The sequence below is a fragment of the Nerophis lumbriciformis genome, linkage group LG17, assembly GCF_033978685.3.
Source record: "Nerophis lumbriciformis linkage group LG17, RoL_Nlum_v2.1, whole genome shotgun sequence".
Taxonomy (NCBI): domain Eukaryota; kingdom Metazoa; phylum Chordata; class Actinopteri; order Syngnathiformes; family Syngnathidae; genus Nerophis; species Nerophis lumbriciformis.
In genome coordinates, this window is record NC_084564.2 from 18557562 (window position 1) to 18579199 (window position 21638).

Consider the following 21638-nt stretch of genomic DNA (forward strand, 5'->3'; position numbering starts at 1 on the left):
AACACGGTTAGTGAATGAAGCGCACATTTGTAGTAGTTTCCCCATATTTCTACACCATAACTCAGATAAGGTAACACTAGCGAGCAGTAAAGAATATGAAGTGATTTTTAATGTGTAGAACATGTTTAGTTTTATTCATTATGGATGTGTTTCTTGCTACTTTATGTTGTATATTTTTACATGAGATTTCCAATTCATTTTATCATCAATTATTACACCCAAAAATGTGTTTTCTTTTACCCTTTCAATTAGAGATGTCTGATAATATCGGACTGCCGATATTATCGGCCGATAAATGCTTTAAAATGTAATATCGAAAATTATCGGTATCGGTTTCAAAAAGCAAAATGTATGACTTTTTAAAACGCCGCTCTGCTGAGTGGTACACGGACGTAGGGAGACGTACAGAGCGCCAATAAACCTTAAAAGGCACTGCCTTTGCATGCCGGCCCAATCACATAATACCTACGGCTTTTCACACACACAAGTGAATGCAAATCATACTTGGTCAACAGCCATACAGGTCACACTGAGGGGGGCCGTATAAACAACTTTAACACTGTTACAAATATGTGCCACACTGTGAACTCACACCAAACAAGAATGACAAACACATTTCGGGAGAACATCCGCACCGTAACACAACAAACAACAGAACAAATACCCAGAACCCCTTGCAGCACTAACTCTTCTGGGACACTACAATATACACCCCCCGCTACCCCCCCCCCCCCCACACACACCTCAACCCCGCCCACCTCAACCTCCTCATGCATGTCCCAAATTCCAAGCTGCTGTTTTGAGGCATGTTAAAAAAAATAATGCACTTTGTGACTTCAATAATAAATATGGCAGTGCCATGTTGGCATTTTCTTCCATAACTTGAGTTGATTTATTTATGGAAAACCTTGTTACATTGTTTAATGCATCCAGCGGGGCATCACAACAAAATTAGGCATAATAATGTGTTAATTCCACGACTGTATGTATCGGTTGATATCGTTTATAAGAGTTGGACAATATCGGAATATCGGATATCGGCAAAAAAAAGCCATTATCGGACATCTCTACTTTCAATGTCTACTCCGCCTATTTGTATTTGTGTGCTTAGCTGTTGTGTAGCTGCTCGTTCCTATTAGCATTTAGCCTGCAATGTTTACCCTTTGTAAATGACTTGACTAAAATACAAGAAAACATAAACTTTGTGTGTTTATTGGAGGACATTTATATGTTAACTGGCTAACCAGCTGCAGATTTTAAATGCAAGCTGATACCATCTGATACTCCGACTATATCGGATCAGGACACCACATGTGCTTCTTTTCTATACTGTACATGTGATTTATCAATAACATGAAATATTGACATACTTATTTAGAGCACCTTGCCTATTTGTATTAGTGTACCTAATGATGTTTCCCTCGTATCCTCGGACACTTTTTTTAATGTTGTTATGGAAGCTGTTGTATGGGCAAGAGAGAGGCCTGGCGGCTTAAACGCTGCTCTATCTGCACCCATTTTGCATGACTGCCCACTTTATGCATACCAAAACAGACACATGGACACACACACTGGTACAGAAGATACAGTGTGTCCATTCGGTGCAGCAAATGTACCAGGCAAACTTGACACACCAACAATAAAAACTAAACAGCAAAATGTTGACTAAAGGTTAAGTTGTGTCTCTTGATTGAAGCCCACAATTTTTTCACCCACCTTTTTTCCAGCTTAAACGCCGCCAGGGGGATGACTCTGGTACCACCTGCCACAAACTGCCCGCCTAACATACGAACATCACCACCACAGCACGGCGACCCTCCCCTTCGCCGATGTTTGTGTGCGATAATGTTCCAGCAATCAGCGCCAACAATGACATTCCACGGCTTGCAACTGTATTGAGTCCACGCGGGCAAAAGCACATTCCGACACCTTGCTCGGCACACAGAGCTGTGAATGCGCGTCAGGCTGGACCCGCGTCGAACTGGGTGACAAATGTAAAGCCGGCCCCTCCTCTGTAAGCTCAACAACACGCTGCTTTTGTGGGTCACAACGCCGACTTACCTGATTTTGTCGGCGGCACTGTCAGACCTGCACACACACAAAAAACAAACAATTCAAGGTTTTCTTTTCACTCTTGAGAAAATGAAACAAAACAACATTTGAGGCCAAAATACGACTCGGCTGAAACCAGCAGAGGCGCTGCCGAGTACTGGTTTGCTGTCAAAAGAAGTGCCACTTTCTGGGAAACTGAGAATTTGAGAAGCAGCCACACAGACCTCAGCTGTGGCAGCATGATTCTGAATAAGTACAACAATGGTATGGAAACAGGAGATCAGAACATTCTGAACATCCCTCAGAAAGTGACAATGGGTGACGGGCGCAAAATGCGGGTCAATGGGTGCAACTGCAGCACTGTGTTTCTACCATACTTGCCAACCATGACAACTCCGAATTCAGGAGATTGGGGGACGGGGGTGGGGGGGCTTTGGTGGGCGGGGCAGGGTTAAGGGGGGAGGAGTATATTTATAGCTAGAATTCACTGAAATTCAAGCTTATATATATATATATATATATATATATATATATATATATATATATATATATATATATATATATATATATATATATATATATATATGTATATATACCGTATTTTTAGGACTATAAGTCGCAGTTTTTTTTCATAGTTTGGCCGGGGGTGCGACTTATACTCAGGAGCGACTTATGTATGAAATGATTAACACATTAGTGTAAAATATCAAATAATATTATTTAGCTCATTCACGTAAGAGACTAGACGTATAAGATTTCATGGGATTTAGCGATTAGGAGTGACAGATTGTTTGGTAAACGTATAGCATGTTCTATATGTTATAGTTATTTGAATGACTCTTACCATAATATGTTACGTTAACATACCAGGCACGTTCTCAGTTGGTTATTTATGCCTCATATAACGTACACTTATTCAGCCTGTTGTTCACTATTCTTTATTTATTTTAAATTGCCTTTCAAATGTCTATTCTTGGTTTTGGGATTTATCAAATAAATTTCCCCCAAAAATGCGACTTATACTCCAGTGCGACTTATGTTTTTTTTCCTTCTTTATCATGCATTTTTGGCCGGTGCGACTTATACTCCGAAAAATACGGTGTATATATATATATATATATATATATATATATATATATATATATATATATATATGTATATATATATATATATATATAATAAATACTTGACTTTCAGTGAATTCTAGCTATATATATATATATATTTATTTTATTATATATATATATATATATATATATATATATATATATATATATATTTATTTTATTATATATATATATATAAATAAAATAAATACTTGAATTTCAGTGTTCATTTATTTTCACATATACACACATAAAAGTCTGATCTACAAAATGTGCAGGCAGCATAACCCTTCCCCTTTGAGCTGTCCTGGATGAACTGAAATTATTTTTTCCAATCATTTTGGAACTTGCAAGCGTACTTCTTCTTCTTTGTCTCTGTTATGTTTTTGGACATTACTACTTGCCGTAGATTTGAAGCAATGCATGATGGGAATCTGGATGTTGTGTGTCAGTGTATTAACGTGCCGGCTGGAATAAACACACGCTGAGAAATATAGCTCTGTGCCTGCCTACTTTATGGGTTATAGATAAAGCTATGGATAACGGAGACATATATACCGTATTTTTTGGAGTATAAGTCGCACCGGAGTATAAGTCGCACCTGCCGAAAATGCATAATAAAGAAGGGAAAAAACATAAGTCGCACTGGAGCTAAACTATGAAAAAAACTGCGACTGATAGTCCGAAAAATACGGTAATAGTCTCCTTTTCAGGTGAGAGAGGACGCTAAAGGCAGTGCCTTTAAGGCACGCCCCCAATATTGTTGTCCGGGTGGAAATCGGGAGAAATTCGGGAGAATGGTTGCTCCGGGAGATTTTTGGGAGGGGCACTGAAATTCGGGAGTCTCCCAGGAAAATCGGGAGGGTTGGCAAGTATGGTGTCTACACTAGTAAAGACTTAAGAGTGCCCCAACTTTAGAGCGTTCTAAGAGCTAATTTATGGAAGTGTTATTGTAGCGAGATTATTTATAAGGCGTATCTCAATATGTGCGTCTGTAATCCAGTTCACGTGTCTGTGTATTAATTTGTGTGTCTGTATCTCAATCGGTTTTTGTTAGGGTTGTACGGTATACCGGTATTAAAGTTAAAGTTAAAGTACCAATGATTGTCACACACACACACACACACACACAAGGTGTGGCGGAATTATTCTCTGCATTTGACCCATCACCCTTGATCAATCCTTGGGAGATGAGAGGAGCAGTGAGTGCGCACCCGGGAATAATTTTTGGTGATTTAACCCCCAATTTCAACCCTTGATGCTGAGTGCCAAGCAGGGAGGTAATGGGTCCCATTTTTATAGTCTTTGATATGACTTTGGTTTGAACTCACAACCTACTGATCTCAGGGCGGACACTCTAACCACTAGGCCACTGAGTAGGTTTAGTATAGTACCGCGATACTATTGAATCATATTCGGTACTATAGCGCCTCTAAAAAGTCCCGGTCCCCCACCCATCAGCTAATGACTGTCCGCAATTTGCAGAGTTGTAAGTCCTTTTAAATCTTTATTAAAGTACATTTATTTCAAGAATCATCCCTGTAGGACGAGTGATAGCTATATATGCTTCACTACACACCGAAGTCTGGATTTTTGTCGTGTTAAAATGGTCTGAAATTAACAATATCAAGACAAGATTACTCTATGAACAATCATCAACCATTAAGACGACCAATTTAACTTTAAACACACTACACACAAGTGAATGAAGCCATACATGTCACCCTAAGGGTGGCCGTATGAACAACGCCAATACTGTCATAAACATGTGCCATATAGTGAAACCATGCTAAAAACAATAACAAAAACATATTGGGAACATATTTGCATCGCAACACAACATAAACACTACAGAACAAATTCCCAGAATTCCCTGCAGCACCAACTTTTCCGGGACGCTACAATATAAACACTATTGGTGGATCTACACCTAACATCCACTGTAATGATATCAAGTATAGGAGTGTATCTAATCGATACTACTATGATTACATCTATATTTCTTAGCATCACAAAATCTTCTTTCGTTTTAAAAAAATTTATATTATTTTTATAAACTCAGGAAATATGTCCCTGGACACATAAGTACTTTGAATATGATTAATGTATGATCCTGGTATCAGATTGTTTTCCAAATTTGTGGTATCATCCAAAACTAATGTAAAGTATCTAACAACAGAAGAATAAGTGATTATTACATTTTAACAGAAGTGTAGAAAGAACATGTTTAAACAGAAAGTAAGCAGATATTAACAGTAAATGAAAAAGTAGATTAATAATTCATTTTTTACCACTTGTCCTTAATAATGTTGACAAAATAATAGAATGGAACATGACACAATATGTTGTCTTGTATGTTCACTATTTTATTAAAGGACAAACTTGCAATAAGAAACCTATGTTTAATGTACCCTAAGATGTGTTAAAAAAAAGCCAATAACGCCATTTTTTGTGGTCCCCTTTATTTAGAAAAGTACCGAAAAGTACCAAAATATTGGTATCGGGACTACGCTAGTGTGTGTGTAATCAAGTCCACGTGTGTGTTCCAATATGTCTGTACTATGATTTGTCTGTGGGTGAGAACAACAAAAAACAAATCTGTCTGTCCGTAGTTTGATCTGTTTGTGTGTAAAAGTAGTGTGTGTGTGTCCGTAATCAAAATTGTGTGAAGCAAGAACCCTCGATATGCTGTATATTTACACATGACTTTGACAACACTTATGCTGTGAAAGATGTGTGTGTGTGTGCGTGTGTGTGTGTGTCCAAATTTGTGTGCGTGTAACACACTTTGTTCAATCAACATTACTGCTAAAACATGAATGTTTATTTCCAGCAGGTGATGAAAAGACACACAGACCTAAAAACTCACACACATCTGGTATTACACGCACACACATCTGGTATTACACACACACACAAATCTGGATAAGCACACACAAATGTCACGGCAGAAGTGTCGCAAAAGGCACGCGTCACTAGCACACACACACACACACACACACACACACACACACACACACACACACACACACACACACACACACACACACACACACACACACACACACACACACACACACACACACACACACACACACACACACACACACACACACACACACACACACACACACACACACACACACACACATTGTATTACACTCACACACATTTGGATATGCACACACAGGTTGTATTACATGCACGCATATCTGGATAGGCACACACAGATGGTATTACACACAGGTTGCATTACACACGCGCACATCTGGATACACGCACACAGATGGTATTACACACACACAAATTTGGATACACACACACCTTTCACAGCAGAAGTGTCGCAAAAATTACGTGTAAATATACAGCCTACCGAGGGTTCTTACTTCACACAAATCTGATAACAGACAGACAGACAGACAGACAGAATTACGGACAGACTTTTTTTTTTTAACCACAGACAAATCATAATACGGACACACTAATTAAAACACAAAAACGCAAATGTGAGTACACACACACAGATTAACATACACACAATAATTAATACACAGGCACATGAATTTGACTACAGACGCATAGTTGAGATACACGTTTGCAAATAATTTTGCTACAATAGTACTTCTATACTTATTGTTATGCTTTAAAAGTTGCAAGCACAAATTGTATTTACAAGCAAACATCTGGTCTTACTGGCTAGCATTAGCTTATAGCTAGGGATCGTTATAACTTAGTTTTTTCAAACATGGAAAGAAAGAAAGTGAAGGACAGTGATGAGAAGAAGAAGTGGATGTTATTCATTGAATTACGGAACAAAATCATCAAAAACATGACCAAGTGTGTGGTCAACTTGACGAAACAATACAGGCGTATCACTGCTAATCTGCACCATACTGAAGCAGAATGAGTCTTAAAGCCAACACAGTTTTTTAAACTAATATCTAAACAATGGACATTTATCCATAAAAATATGGAGAAGCTGCTTATGGTGTGTTTGACGGAGAACACATCATTTAAGAATTGGCTTGTACAGCCATGCTAGGCGTGGTCAACAAACATGAATGTACCGTATCAACAAAACATCAAGTTAAAATGTGAAAATTATAATTAAATAAGTGTATTGTATAATTACAACACTCATAACTGAAAATATATTACTAATAATTGACTAAAATAGGATGACAAAACTATTTAAATAAAAACAATATACTATTAATAATAAATAAAGTACCATTAAAAAATAAAAAAATACAATTAAAAATTAAACATCAAATCTATTGGTATTTGTATTGCTCCATTTGTAGTGTAGTATAATGCTCATTGTCATTTCTGTATTATTATTTATTTCTCTAACTGATCCTTTGCTATCACTTTTACCATCATATTTGTACATATGAAGTGTGAATTGTGTGAATTATATTTATATAGCGCTTTTTCTCTAGTGACTCAAAGCGCTTTACATAGTGAAAACCCAATATCTAAGTTACATTTAAACCAGTGTGGGTGGCACTGGGAGCAGGTGGGTAAAGTGTCTTGCCCAAGGACACAATGGCAGTGACTAGGATGGCGGAAGCGGGGATCGAAATTGCAACCCTCAAGTTGATGGCACGGCCACTCTACCAACCGAGCTATATCCTATTCACTGATGGTGTTCTGTTGTTGTTGTTGTCTCTCTGTCTTATCCCTTTCTTGTCCCCACAATTTCCCCCTCTGTCTTCCTTGTTATCCTCTTTCTATCCCCTCCTGCTCCGGCCCGGCTGCACCAAATGATAATATAAATACATTTAAAAAAGTCAAATACAAATAAGAGAATTATCCTACACGATATGGGGCATCTACATCAACTCTATGATTTGCCTGAGAAGCTGGACAGGACAAAAAAACAAAAACAAAAAAAAACAACCTTCAAATCGAAATATGTGTCTGACCCAAGAGCGTAAATTAGCATGGTCTTCAGTGACTAAGCTGCCAAAGAATTACCGTAGTTTTTTTTCTACATTCTACTGTATACCTCAAAGTTTGTTCGATGCCTGTTAAAGCGGTAGAAAATGGATGGATGGATGGATGATATCAATGGGAGACGCTGATTTGAGGTACAAGTGTTTTGAATTAAGAGTTCCGTCACAGAACAGATGACGCACGCAAGTTGAAGTGTAACTGTAGATAATCACAAGTAATTTAAAATAGGCTTTTAACCCTTGTGTAATGTTCATATTGTTGTTAGTCAGCCAGCATTTGTGGGTCTGATGGACCCGTTGCATTTTGTGGCTTTTAATGCCTCACAACCAAACACTTTTATGTTAAAATACTGAACAGATGTTTATTGGGATAAGGTAAACATCTTTTCTTCTTTTGTGTTTCTGCACCGGCGGTTCCCACACAAGGTTGCAACATACCTTCTCAGTGGCCTAGTGGTTAGAGTGTCCACCCTGAGATCGGTAGGTTGTGAGTTCAAACCCCGGCCGAGTCATACCAAAGACTATACAAATGGGACCCATTACCTTCCCTGCTTGGCACTCAGCATCAAGGGTTGGAATTGGGGGTTAAATCACCAAAAATGATTCCTGGGCGCGGCACAAGGGGATGGGTCAAATGCAGAGGACACATTTCACCACACCTAGTGTGTGTGTGTGTGTGACAATCATTGGTACTTTAACATTGTTTGTCAACACTGTCTGCTCTCAGTTTCTCGCACATTTGACCCTCTGATGTTCTGTGTACCTACACTCTGTCCTCCTCCTGTCTAGGCCTGCTGTGTGTCTGTGTGTGTGTGTGTGTGTGTGGGACTCAGAACATCAATTTTAACACTTCTATTAGCCCCGGGGCCCAGTGGACCTGGACATCTTATATATAATAGAAATGTGTAGGGGGGGTGTATGGTGTGTGGTCATTAAATATGTATTCTGATATATGTTCTTCACAGAAAATGAGCCAAGGTCAGTGAGTCTCAGTTTGAAAAATTAATTAATTGTATAATTTTTGTTTTAATAAAAAATGAAAACGGGTCCCACAGACCCGAACACCACACAAGGGTTAACTGGACTTTTTGGAATAAAATTAGACCAGCATCCATGGGACTCATTGTAGTTACATTAAAAACATAAAAAAAAAACCCACACTATACAACATGACAGTGATGCCACACTCACCATGCTGCATCATTGCCACCAATGAGTCATATTACACGTCTTTCACAAAGTCACATTGTGTTATTATGTAAGCGGTTACATGCAGTTTATGTACCGGCGATGGACTACACAGAGAGACCCCCAACATGCACATTCTTGGCAATGTCAGCAATGACAAAGCCGGAAGCAGCAGCAGCAGCAGCAGCAGCATTAATTAGCCGGCTCCCACTTCCAGAAAAATACATCAAAAAGCACTCAGAGAACTGACTGCAGCTACACAGCCGACGCAGTAAAAAGTCACGAGATTGACACTAGCGGAGGCGGCGGCTGCGAGTCCGGAGCAGGCGTCGATGCAGACTCCACCACCACCACCACCCCCTTCCCACCAAACAGCAGCTATTTACCTGCAGAGGAGACATGACATTCCGTGCCCTCTAAAGCCGGCTACAGAGCGCTGCTAAACAGCTACCCCTCGCTAGCTCCGGCCAGCACCGCAAAGAGGAGCGCAGCCAAGACATCCCATACGGCTTGACAGGTCCGACTTCATGTAAGTGGAGACCGCGCGGCGGAGGGGAGAGTATAGAGAGGAGCACGGACAGAACAAGTGGAGGTGTGCTGAGCAGGGCACAGAGCTCGTCAACGGCAAGTTATGGACTTCACATACTTTTGTGCTTCGCAACCTCAACAAGTATCACCAAAGCTATTACCAGTTCAGCGGTGTGCCTCAAAGCAGTGGTCTAGAACCACTATTCTGTGGCGCCAAAATCCACCCAAAAACTGAAAAGTCTCCTAAAAACACCTATGGCAGTTGCAGCACAGAGTTGCTGATGGCTCTATTGAGGGCGACATATATTCCGAAAGGTGCACTAATAGGCAATTAATTGGCTCTGGCCACATGTAACAATATCGGCTTTTTTGCCGATATTGTCCAACTCTTAATTACCGATTCCGATATCAACCGATACCGATATATACAGTCGTGGAATTAACACATTATTATGCCTTATTTTGTTGTGATGCCCCGCTGGATGCATTTAACAAAGTAACAAGGTTTTCCAAAATAAATCAACTCAAGTTGATTTAGATTTTCATGTAGATTTTCATGTCATGTACGGATGTGCTTTGTGGACGCCGTCGTTGCTCCACACGCTGTAAGTTTTTGCTGTCGTCCAGCATTCAGTTTTTGTTGACTTTGTAGCCAGTTCAGTTTTACTTTTGTTTTGCACAGCCATCTCTATGTGGGGTCCGTACCGAGGATGTCGTGGTGGCTTGTGCAGCCCTTTGAGGTACTTGTGATTTAGGGCTATATAAATAAACATTGATTGAAGTTATGGAAAAAAATGCCAACATGGCACTGCCATATTTATTATTGAAGTCACAAAGTGCATTATTTTTTTTAACATGGCTCAAAACAGCCCACCTCAACAGGAGATTGAGGTGGGCGGGGTTGGGGGGGGTTTCGGGGGGGGGGGGGGGGGGGTAAGGGGTAGCGGGGGATGTATATTCTAGCGTCCAGGAATAGTTAGTGCTGCAAGGGGTTCTGGGTATTTGTTCTGTTGTGTTTATGTTGTGTTACGGTGCGGATGTTCTCCCGAAATGTGTTTGTCATTCTTGTTTGGTGTGGGTTCACAGTGTGGCGCATATTTGTAACAGTGTTAAAGTTGTTTATACGGCCACCCTCAGTGTGACCTGTATGGCTGTCGACCAAGTATGCGTTGCATTCACTTAAGTGTGTGAAAAGCCGTAGATATTATGTGATTCGGCCGGCACGCAAAGGCAGTGCCTTTAAGGTTTATTGGCACTCTGTACTTCTCCCTACGTCCGTGTACCACTCCGTACAGCAGCGTTTTAAAAAGTAATACATTTTACTCTTTGAAACAGATGCCGATAATTTCCGATATTACATTCTAAAGCATTTATCAGCCGATGGTATCGGCAGTCCGATATTATCAGACATCTCCAGTAACAACTATTTGTAACGTTTCATGAACATGTTTTTGTGTAATCACGCCGACCTACAACCTAACACAAACCAAAATACAGAAAAAAACAATACCTCTTGCATGTGTTAGATCAGTGATTCTCAAACCGTGGTATTAGTGGTACATCTAGTGCAGGGGTCAGCAACCCAAAACGTTGAAAGAGCCATATTGGACCAAAAATGAGAAAATCTGTCTTGAGCCGCAAAAAATGAAAAGCCGTATATAAGTGTTATAATGAAGGCAACACATGACGTAAGTGTCTATATTAGCTATAATGGCCTACTATCAAAATTACTATGTGTCGCAGGCTGAAGCAAATCTTTGTTGACAGAAATGTTGATATATAATATTTATTCTACACATTTTTACAGCATTAGAAACCATTAGTAAATCAGAGGCTACTCAGTGAGATAACTCCTGAAAATGACTGGCTTTTAATGGCCAATGGTATGGATATGTGTGTACAACAGGTCAACAGCAGGCTGTCTTCTTTTAATAGATTCATTACAATCTTTGGCAAAATAGGTAATATTTGCTGTGGTCTGGAACAACATGGCACACACTGATATGCAGCCACTATTACATACAGATAATGTACGAGACATGCAAAACTAAATGATATACAAAGAGGATAAAAGTATATTAAATGAGCTCAAATATACCTACAAATGAGGCATAATGATGCAATGTGTACATACAGCTAGCCTAAATAGCATGTTAGCATTGATTAGCTTGCAGTCATGCACTGACCAAATATGCCTGATTAGCACTCCAACAAGTCAATAACATCAACAAAGCGCACCTTTGTGCATTCTAGCACAGCATAAAACTTTTGGTGGACAAAATGAGACAAAGAAGGAGTGGAAGATTTTACATGTAAACAAACTGTTTCGTCACAGTCCACACTATGGTGAGTTCAAGAACCGCCAAAATTAGTAGGCCAAAACGATGTTCACCAAATACTCTCTTGAGTGAAGCATACACACAAACATATTAAACAGTGGGCTTTCTAACAATTGGGAAGGTTTGTGTCATGTTTGTCCTCAAACAAAAAACATACTAAAAATACACAAATATTTCACATCCATCCATTTTCTACCGCTTATTCCCTTTGGGGTCGCGGGGGGCGCTGGAGCCTATCTCAGCTACAATCGGGCGGAAGGCGGGGTACACCCTGGACAAGTCGCCACCTCATCGCAGGGCCAACACAGATAGACAGACAACATTCACACTCACATCCACACACTAGGGCCAATTTTAGTGTTGCCAATCAACTTATCCCCAGGTGCATGTCTTTGGAAGTGGGAGGAAGCCGGAGTACCCATCTTTTTCCATTTTCAATCCTTTTTTCAAAAAGGGCGTCACTAAAGAGCCGCGGGTTGCTGACCCCCGATCTAGTAGTACGCCAAAGAACCATTTAATTAAATATTCAAACACAGTGTTACTGTTGAAACTGTGTGTAATGTTACAGTGGCCAAAAATAATAAATATCCCTGTTAAATAAAACCTCAGTCTAGTTTTTAATAAATATGTAGGCCTACTACGCTACTGTATTTTGATGTTGGTCATTATGGTGGAACTTGGAGAGCCACGTGTTTTCTGAGGTGGTACTTGGTGAAAAAAGTTTCAAACCCACTGTCTTAGTCTAATGTTTGCACTGCTACTAGTTTATGTTCACATTCAGGACTAAATTTGGATACATTTTATAACTGGTGTTGTGTATTTTCAGTCCCATCTGTGCTGTTTGACAAGGAAAACCACTGAGTGAAGATGTTGCCTGCTAATAACATGAGACTATACATGTACAATAATTATTAATAATAATTGTGAATTTCTCTTTGAGATCAACAAAGTTCCATCTAAAATGTGTCCTGCACAGTTAAATGTTCTATGCTGATGATTTTGGAGCTTGGAACGAACTATCATCAATCAATCAATCAAACTTTATTTATAAAGCGCTTTTCATACATAAAAGTCATGCAAGTGCTTTACAACGTTAAAAACAATAGCCCGGTCACCCAGATCCCCCATTATCACATACGTACACAGATACCAAACACAAACATACACAACATACACACATATGCAACTATATGGACAAATGATTGCATGACTGAGTACAGAGGAGACATGTGAGTAAACACTATCACAGGAGCCATCTGCATCAGGAGGTCATCAGACCATGGCCACCAGGACACAAGCACGGCCGATAAACCCTGAGGGAGATGGCTCATCTGAGGAACGTTGGAAAATAAAAATAATAAAACTTGGAAAATAGTAAGAACCATGAGTAGAAGAAGAATAAAGTATACCAGTAAGACATATGAGGATTAATAAGAGAAAAACAAAAGATGCAAATAAAATGAATATACAGTAAATAAATAATAAATAGATAGAACTAAATACAATCTTGCATAACTAATAGGATAAAAAGTAAAATACAAATGACTTCAATAAAATAACTGATATCAGGTAAAAGCCAAATCAAAAAGTTGGGTCTTAATCATCTGGCCAATGAGGTAGTGTAAAGCCCTGTATTTCATTCTTCAGTGTTTGAAAGGTCAGTAATAAGGGTATCACAGTATATCTATCCAACATCTGATTTGATGCAGTACACAGAACCCACTGACTGAGGGACATGAAGAGGAACAGTCTCCTCCGTAAACAAAGACAGTGCGGCTCAGTGTGAGTCATGGCTAGCGAAAGTGTCAAGAAGAAGCCAGAACTTGAAAACTCTTTTTTTATTCCACTCTAAACAAGCAGGGCCACCTTAACCTAAGTGAAGGGCTACAGGGCTGAGAGAGTTTTGCCCCCCCCTCCAAAAAAACCCCTCAAGAACACTACCACCCACCCCAAAAACACAGTAAAAAAAAATAAAAAATCATGATTTTGATCAACAGAACAGCAACAAAGCAAAAATAACCATTTAAAAAAATAATTCCGCTCATTAATACATCTCCTTTGCTGGCGATCTGAGAGATCGGCTGTGTTTTTAGCTCGGTAGTCAGCACGCTCGCCTCTTACACCGGTGACATGGGTTCGCACCCCGCTAGGAGTAGTAGGAACCAGTGACGTGCGGTCACTAGAGGCAGGTGAGGCAGGGCCTCACCTGCCATCATGGAAAGAAAAAAAATGTTAAAAGAAAAAAAAAAAAATTGTTATATGTATCCAGTGATTATACTATAAAGTTATTTTCCATTTAACTTCACCAGTTTTCGATTATTTTTATTCAAAATCGCTGAATTTCCACATTTGCCGTTCAAATACTGAGAAGAGACGGTGCGGTGATCAGCAGCCAGTTGAGGCACGTCACTCAGTTGAGCCTCACCATGGATTGCGCAATGACTCGGCTAACTGCTGGCCTGCTGTGCAGTGAGACCGTATTGCTATATGAATTATATTATACATTTCTATAGTTTAGTTAGCTTAGGTATATAATGTACAGTGTATTTTGTCAACAACTGTATGTGTGTAACGTATTTCTTGTGCTAAGCAATCATAAAACGGCTGCGAAGACGCACTGTGTGAGGCTCGCGTAATCCCCCATCCTGGTGCCGGTTAATGCACCTCCGCCGCAGAGTGCACCCCCCGACGGGAGCGCCACACCAACCAAAACCCACACCCAAACCCTCCACGTGCAAGACCGAATCCACCCAAAAAAAGTCACTTAACAAGAAGCCAAAAAGTGCAAAAACAACAATACTCACGCCGGAGGAGCCGTGAACGACTGCAGGGACACAACATTAGGTACACCTGCAAACTTTAGCACGGATTTCATATTTCATTCATTCACAACTCCTCCAACACGAACACCACTGTTCCCGCACTTATAAGTAAAGGTAAGACCATAATAACGTTTTTTTTAAATTAAATGTGCTTTTTTGTGTGCTACAGTTTGTATGTGTAAAGTTAAAGTTAAGTTAAAGTACCAATGATTGTCACACACACACTAGGTGTGGTGAAATTTGTCCTCTGCATTTGCCCCATCCCTTGATCACCCCCTGGGATGTGAGGGGAGCAGTGGGCAGCAGTGGTGCTGCGCCCGGGAATAATTTTTGGTGATTTAACCCCCAATTCCAACCCTTGATGCTGAGTGCCAAGCAGGGAAGAATGCTGGTATGAGCTTTTAAACATAACCCGTTAACTGCTGCCAATCAAATCGTTGTAAATCTGACTGTGATTAAGTCAGTGCCTCACCAGCCATGAACCTCACCGCACATCACTGGTAGGAACAAAAAATGTAGCTAAAATAGTGAGAACACAGTTGTCACGCGAGGGTGACCTGCTGGCCCCATTATGGACTGGACTCTCACACTATTAACGAGATCCATTACCTTATTCACCCAAGGAACTTTAGTTAATAGAGAGTTCCGGTCGGACGGTTTTGCACGGGACACATTTCCGGCTTTGTTGTTGTTTCCGGATGAGGAGATGTTGCTCCGTTATTGATTGAAGTAAAGTCTGAATATCATTAAAACAGTTAGCTCCATCTTTTGACACTTCTTCCACTCCCGTCCTTGCACGCTACACCGCTACAACAAAGATGACGGGGGAGAAGACGCTGCCAAAGGTGAGCCACGTAAATAAGCCCGCCTACAAAACGGCGCATCCGGAAGCGACTGTCAGAAAGCAGCTTTAAGATGATCTGTAAAACATAAATCTATGCAACATTTTGACCAAAGAGCCACCATTACATGTTATTTAACTAGCTTTTTATCTTATGTTGTATTTTTCCATTGTATAATGTCTGTTAATGCATGTATTCTTTGTATTTTAATTTTGTATGCTCCTATATGGACCCCAGGAAGACTAGAAGTCCCCTTGGCGTCAGCTAATGGGGATCCATTCAATAAACAATAAACAATATGTAGACCAGTGTTTTTCAACCTTTTTTGAGCCAAGGCACATTTTCTGTGTTGAAAAAATGCGGAGGCACACTACTAGCATAAATCATTAAATAACGAAACTCAGTTGACAGCAAAAAGTCGTTGAATATGACTTTAAAGCATAACCAAGCATGCATCACTATACCTTTTGTCTCAAAGTAGGTATACTGTCACCACCTGTCACATCACACCCTGACTTATTTAGACTTTTTTGCTGTTTTCCTGTGTGTAGTGTTTTACTTCTTGTCTTGCGCTCCTATTTTGGTGGCTTTTTCTCTTTTTTGGGGTTTTTTCCTGTAGCAGTTTCATGTCTTCCTTTGAGCGATATTTCCCGCATCTACTTTGTTTTAGCAATCAAGAATATTTCAGTTGTCTTTATTCTTCTTTGTGGGGACATTGTTGATTGTCATGTCATGTTCGGATGTACTTTGCGGACGCCGTCTTTGCTCCACAGTAAGTCTTTGCTGTCGTCCAGCATTCTGTTTTTGTTTACTTTGTAGCCAGTCCAGTTTTAGTTTCTTTCCCTAAGCTTCAATGCCTTTTCTTAGGGGCACTCACCGTTTGTTTATTTTTGGTTTAAGCATTAGATACCTTTTTACCTGCACTCTGCCTCCCACTGTTTCCGACATCTACAAAGCAATTAGCTACCGGCTGCCACCTACTGATATGGAAGAGTATTACACGGTTACTCTGCCGAGCTCTAGACCAGCACAGACACTCAACAACACATAATTTGCAGACTATAATAACTGGTTTGCAAAAAATATTTTTAACCCAAATAGGTGAAATTAAATCATCTCCCACGGCACACCAGACTGTATCTCACGACACTAGCGCGGCACAGTGGTTGAAAAACACTGATGTAGACCACAAGGAAGTGTTTTCCATTTAAAAACCAAAACCAAACAATATGACTCCTTTAATGCGCCCTATAATCCGGTGCGCCTTATATATGAAAAAAGATCATACCATAGGTGCGCCCTATTTTCTGGAAAATATGGTAATTGGCTCTCCATGTATGAGTTGAGTAAAACATTTATTTTTGCCGCTGAGTAAACTGTAGTTGGAATGCAATTTCAGTTAATTGTGTTTGTCCAATTATTTCATATGTATAACGAGATGGAGCCTGCGTAGCAGTTGGAGAAACTTTTACCGAACGCGTTTCGCACGTGGTGCTCACCTCTCCTCTCGGATTAACGGAGTCAAGAAGCGCGTGGTGTCATCTTCATGGCTGCTCTGCTGGCTGCTCTGCTGGCTGCTCTGCTGGCTGCTGTAGACACACGAGAGAAGTCAAGTTGTCAGTTGTCTAACTATGACATATTTGCACCTGCACACAGGGCAGCAAAACAGGTGGGAAGTTAAATAGATGCAGATTTGCAGCATGTAGGACACAGAATGCTGTCCTTGTTATTCATGGGGGGATTATTTTTGCATCACCACACATTTGGCCCAGTGGGGGAAAGGCTGTGGCGTTATTTATCAAGCTGCCCTAAATGTGTTGTAGTTATAGCTGAATCAGCTCAATATAACTTACTTCATGTACACTGACTAACACAGACTCATCTGAGGCACGAAAGTGCAACTAAATGCATAAAAAAGACTACGCAAAAATTATTATATATATATATATATATATAAAGGATGAATGATTAAAATACTTGATATTCATAATATTTCTCTAAATAATGATGTGGCAAGTGGGTTGTTTGCAAAGATTTATACAACTTGACCTGCACAAATCTCATCCTGACACTAGAGGGGGCTAAATGACGTCTATAAGAACTACACTGTGTACTACAGTCTGCTGGCAATTTATATCATCCATCCATCCATTTTTTTTTTACTATTAAATTGTACTTTTAGAGGAGCCAAATAAAATAAAATTAAAAAAGACGAGTAAATCATTATTATCATGATCTGAACCAGTTATTTACAAATAAGATTCAAAACATGTTTGTTCCACCATCAGATTTTGCTCAGGCATTTGCATAAAAATTAAGTAAAACAAAAAAACAAAAAAAAACAAAAAAAAAATCCTGTTTCCTGTACAACATTAGTTACATGTTGCATATAATAATTAGCTATTTCATGTCTGAATTAAATGACGAACAGTGAACATAGTGTATCCATCCATCCATTTTCTACCGCTTGTCCCTTTCGGGTTGTGGGGGGTGCCGGAGCCTATGTATGATTTTTTTTTTTTAAATCAATATTTTTAATATTACCGTATTTTTCGGACTATAAGTCGCAGTTTTTTTTCATAGTTTGGCCGGGCTCCAGTGCGATTTATATATGTTTTTTTCCTTCTTTATTATGCATTTTCGGCAGGTGCGACTTATACTCCGGTGCGACTTATACTCCGAAAAATACGGTACTTAAATTATTCTACATTAGATCTATTAAATCATTATTTACGAGAACGCCTTTTTTACCAACACATTTATTGCTCATGTGCAATTAATGCAAGTGTGCTTTTGACTTTGACAGCTGGGTACTGTTGCTTACATAAAAATGCATTTTAATCACCAAAGAAGATCAAATAAGAGAATAAATACATTGTTTACTTTAGTTATGGGCATAATAATTGCTCATTGTGTGGAATTAAGTGACGATTAATCGTGACTTGAAATAAATGAGAAAAATGGGAGTGCACTACTTGGCTGCGACCAGCAGAGGCGCCTTTGATTCAATCTGGTTTGCTGTCTAGATTAGAACACAGCATGCTATAAATAAACCACATCCGCAGTGTGAGAACTTTTCTGCTCAGTAGGACATGGAAACAGGAGTTCAGCACATACAGAGAACGATTCCCCTGTCACATTAGACATTAAAATATACAGTCAATCCATGGCTAAAACTTGATACTGATGTCGGATTACATCTAAACGCTCCGATACAAACAGTCCTGCTGCGTGTATGAGTGTGCAAAGCTGGACAGCCAGTTAACATCTAAACGTCCTCCAATAAACACACAAGGTTGGTCTTTTCTTGTATTTTAGTGATATCATTTATAAAAAGGTAAACATGGTAGGCTATGGGCTACTAGGAGCTAGCAGCTACACAACAGCTAAGCACACAATAGCACACAAGCAGTCATTTGTAATGGAACATACTTAATTGAACAATATTGCAGTGTAAAACAGCACATTTGTCAATTTAAACAAGTATCAAATATTTATAGTTGTATATTAATTACAGATACAAAGTCTCCACTTAAGGACAGCTAAGTCTATGAGTAATTTCACTTGGTCAAGTATGTTTTTTTTCTTACCAAAGCTTTTTTTTTTACACTAAATTTATGTATGCAAATTTCTCTCTTTTAATTATTTAAACATGCACATTTTTTTTTTTTTAATTGAATTGTCTGCATACTTTGAAATTATAAAAACACAAAACATTCAGTTTCATAAATTCAGTGTAAAAAAGAAACAGCTTTGGTAACAAAGACACAAATTAACCTCTGTAGTAAAGTTGTTTCTAACATTCCACACAACAAAAAGAAGAAAATAACGATCCCTGCTGACATTGCATAAAATCTATAGCGATATTGGCCAATACTGAATGATCTTATATTGCTATCATACTGAAAATGAAAAAAAAAAAGTTCAGGATAATCTGATGTAAAAATTATTGTAAAAATGCTAAATTATAAAAACGCAAAACATTGTTACATAAATTCAGTGTAAAAAAAAAATAAATAAAAATAAAGTCCTCCAATAAACACACAAGGTTGGTCTTTTCTTGTATTTTAGTGATATCATTTATAAAAAGGTAAACATGGTAGGCTTTGGGCTACTAGGAGCTAGCAGCTACACAACAGCTAAGCACACAAGCCAGACATACGAAATTGAACATACTTGATTGAACGATATTTCAGTCTAAAACAGCATATTTGTCAATTTAAACAAGTATTAAATATTTATAATTGTATATTAATTACAGATACAAAGTCTCCACTTAAGGACAGCTAAGTCTTTGAGTAATTTAACTTGGTCAAGTATGTTTTTTTTCTTACCAAAGCTTTTTTTTACGCTAAATTTATGTATGCAAATTTCTCTCTTTTAATTACTTAAACACGCACATTTTGCTCACACTTTTGTCTGCATACTTTGAAATGATAAAAACACAAAACATTCAGTTTCATAAATTCAGTGTACTCTGTAGTAAAGTCATTTCTAACATTCCACACAACAAAATAATAAATGAACGATTCCTGTTGACATTGCATCAAATCTATAGCGATATTGGCCAGAATGCTCCTATATTGCTATCATAGTGAAAATGAAAAAAAGAAAAGTTCGGCATACTCAAATATAAAAATAATTGTAAAAATACTAAATTATCAAAACGCAAAACATTCAGTAAGATAAATTCAGTGTAAAAAAATTAATAAAAAGTCCTCCAATAAACACACAAGGTTGGTCTTTTCTTGTATTTTAGTGATATCATTTATAAAAAGGTAAACATGGTAGGCTTTGGGCTACTAGGAGCTAGCAGCTACACAACAGCTAAGCACACAAGCCAGACATATGTAACAATATTTCAGTGCAAAACAGCATATTTGTCAATTTACACAAGTATCAAATAATTATAGTTGTATATTAATTACAGACACAAAGTCTCCACTTAAGGACAGTGTACGTCCCTGAGTAATATCACTTGGTCAAGTATGGAGGTTTATTACCAAAGCTTTTTTTACGCTAAATTTATGTATGCAAATTTCTCTCTTTCAATTATATAAACAGGAACATTTTGCTCTTTTATTGAATTGAATTGTCAGCATACTTCGATGTAAAAAAATTCTAAAAACTCAAAACATGAAGTTCCATAAATTCAGTGTAAAAAAAAAGAAAAAAGAAACAGTTTTGGTTGATAAAGACACCAATTGTAAAGTAAAGTAAAGTCGTTTCTAACATTCACACAACAAAATAATAAATGAATGATTCCTGCTGACTTTGCATCAAATCCATATCAGTATTGGCCAATACTGAATGCTTCTTTGTTGCTATCAAACTGAAAATTAAAACAAATTGCTCAGCATACTCTGATGTAAAAATAATTATAAAAATACAAAATTATCAAAACGCAAAACATTCAGATAGATAAATTCAGTGTAAAAAAAAAAAGAAGAAAAGGTTTTGGTAATAAAGACACCAATTAACTTCCATCTTAAGTCTTTTCTAACATTCAACACACAACAAAATAATAAATGAATACTGCTTATAACGTATCAAATCCATATTGGTATCGGCCAATACTGAATGCTCATATATTGCTATTGTATCGAAAATGAAACAAATTGCATCGCGACACCTGTGATTAAAACCAAGGAAATGTGGTTTTATCAGCCGTTAAATGAAAATACACAATGTTTCCAATCAAGTGAATCTGTTTCCTGTTTTCCAGTTCACCAATCATCCATCTCCATCTGCTTGCATGCATCTTACATTCTACATTCAGTCATTGTCCAGCCCTCAGCTGCTA

The 21638-nt window shown here is 38.5% G+C and overlaps 1 protein-coding gene across 7 annotated transcripts in view; it reads right to left on the bottom strand.

Annotated features, from left to right (window-relative positions):
* Nucleotides 1–21638, bottom strand: part of gramd1bb (GRAM domain containing 1Bb) — a 294278-nt gene that overhangs the window by 166522 nt on the left and 106118 nt on the right. For 4 of the 7 annotated variants that reach the window (XM_072914999.1, XM_072914998.1, XM_072914997.1 and 1 more), the window contains exons 4-5: nucleotides 17335–17424; nucleotides 2062–2088 (exon numbers count right to left, since the gene is read on the bottom strand). In XM_072914999.1, the coding sequence (XP_072771100.1) occupies nucleotides 2062–2088; nucleotides 17335–17424 (117 nt within the window). Of the gene's footprint in view, nucleotides 1–1716; nucleotides 1932–2061; nucleotides 2089–17334; nucleotides 17425–21638 lie in introns of those variants that run through there. The other 3 variants (XM_072915000.1, XM_061972688.2, XM_061972682.2) reach the window with 2 other exon arrangements.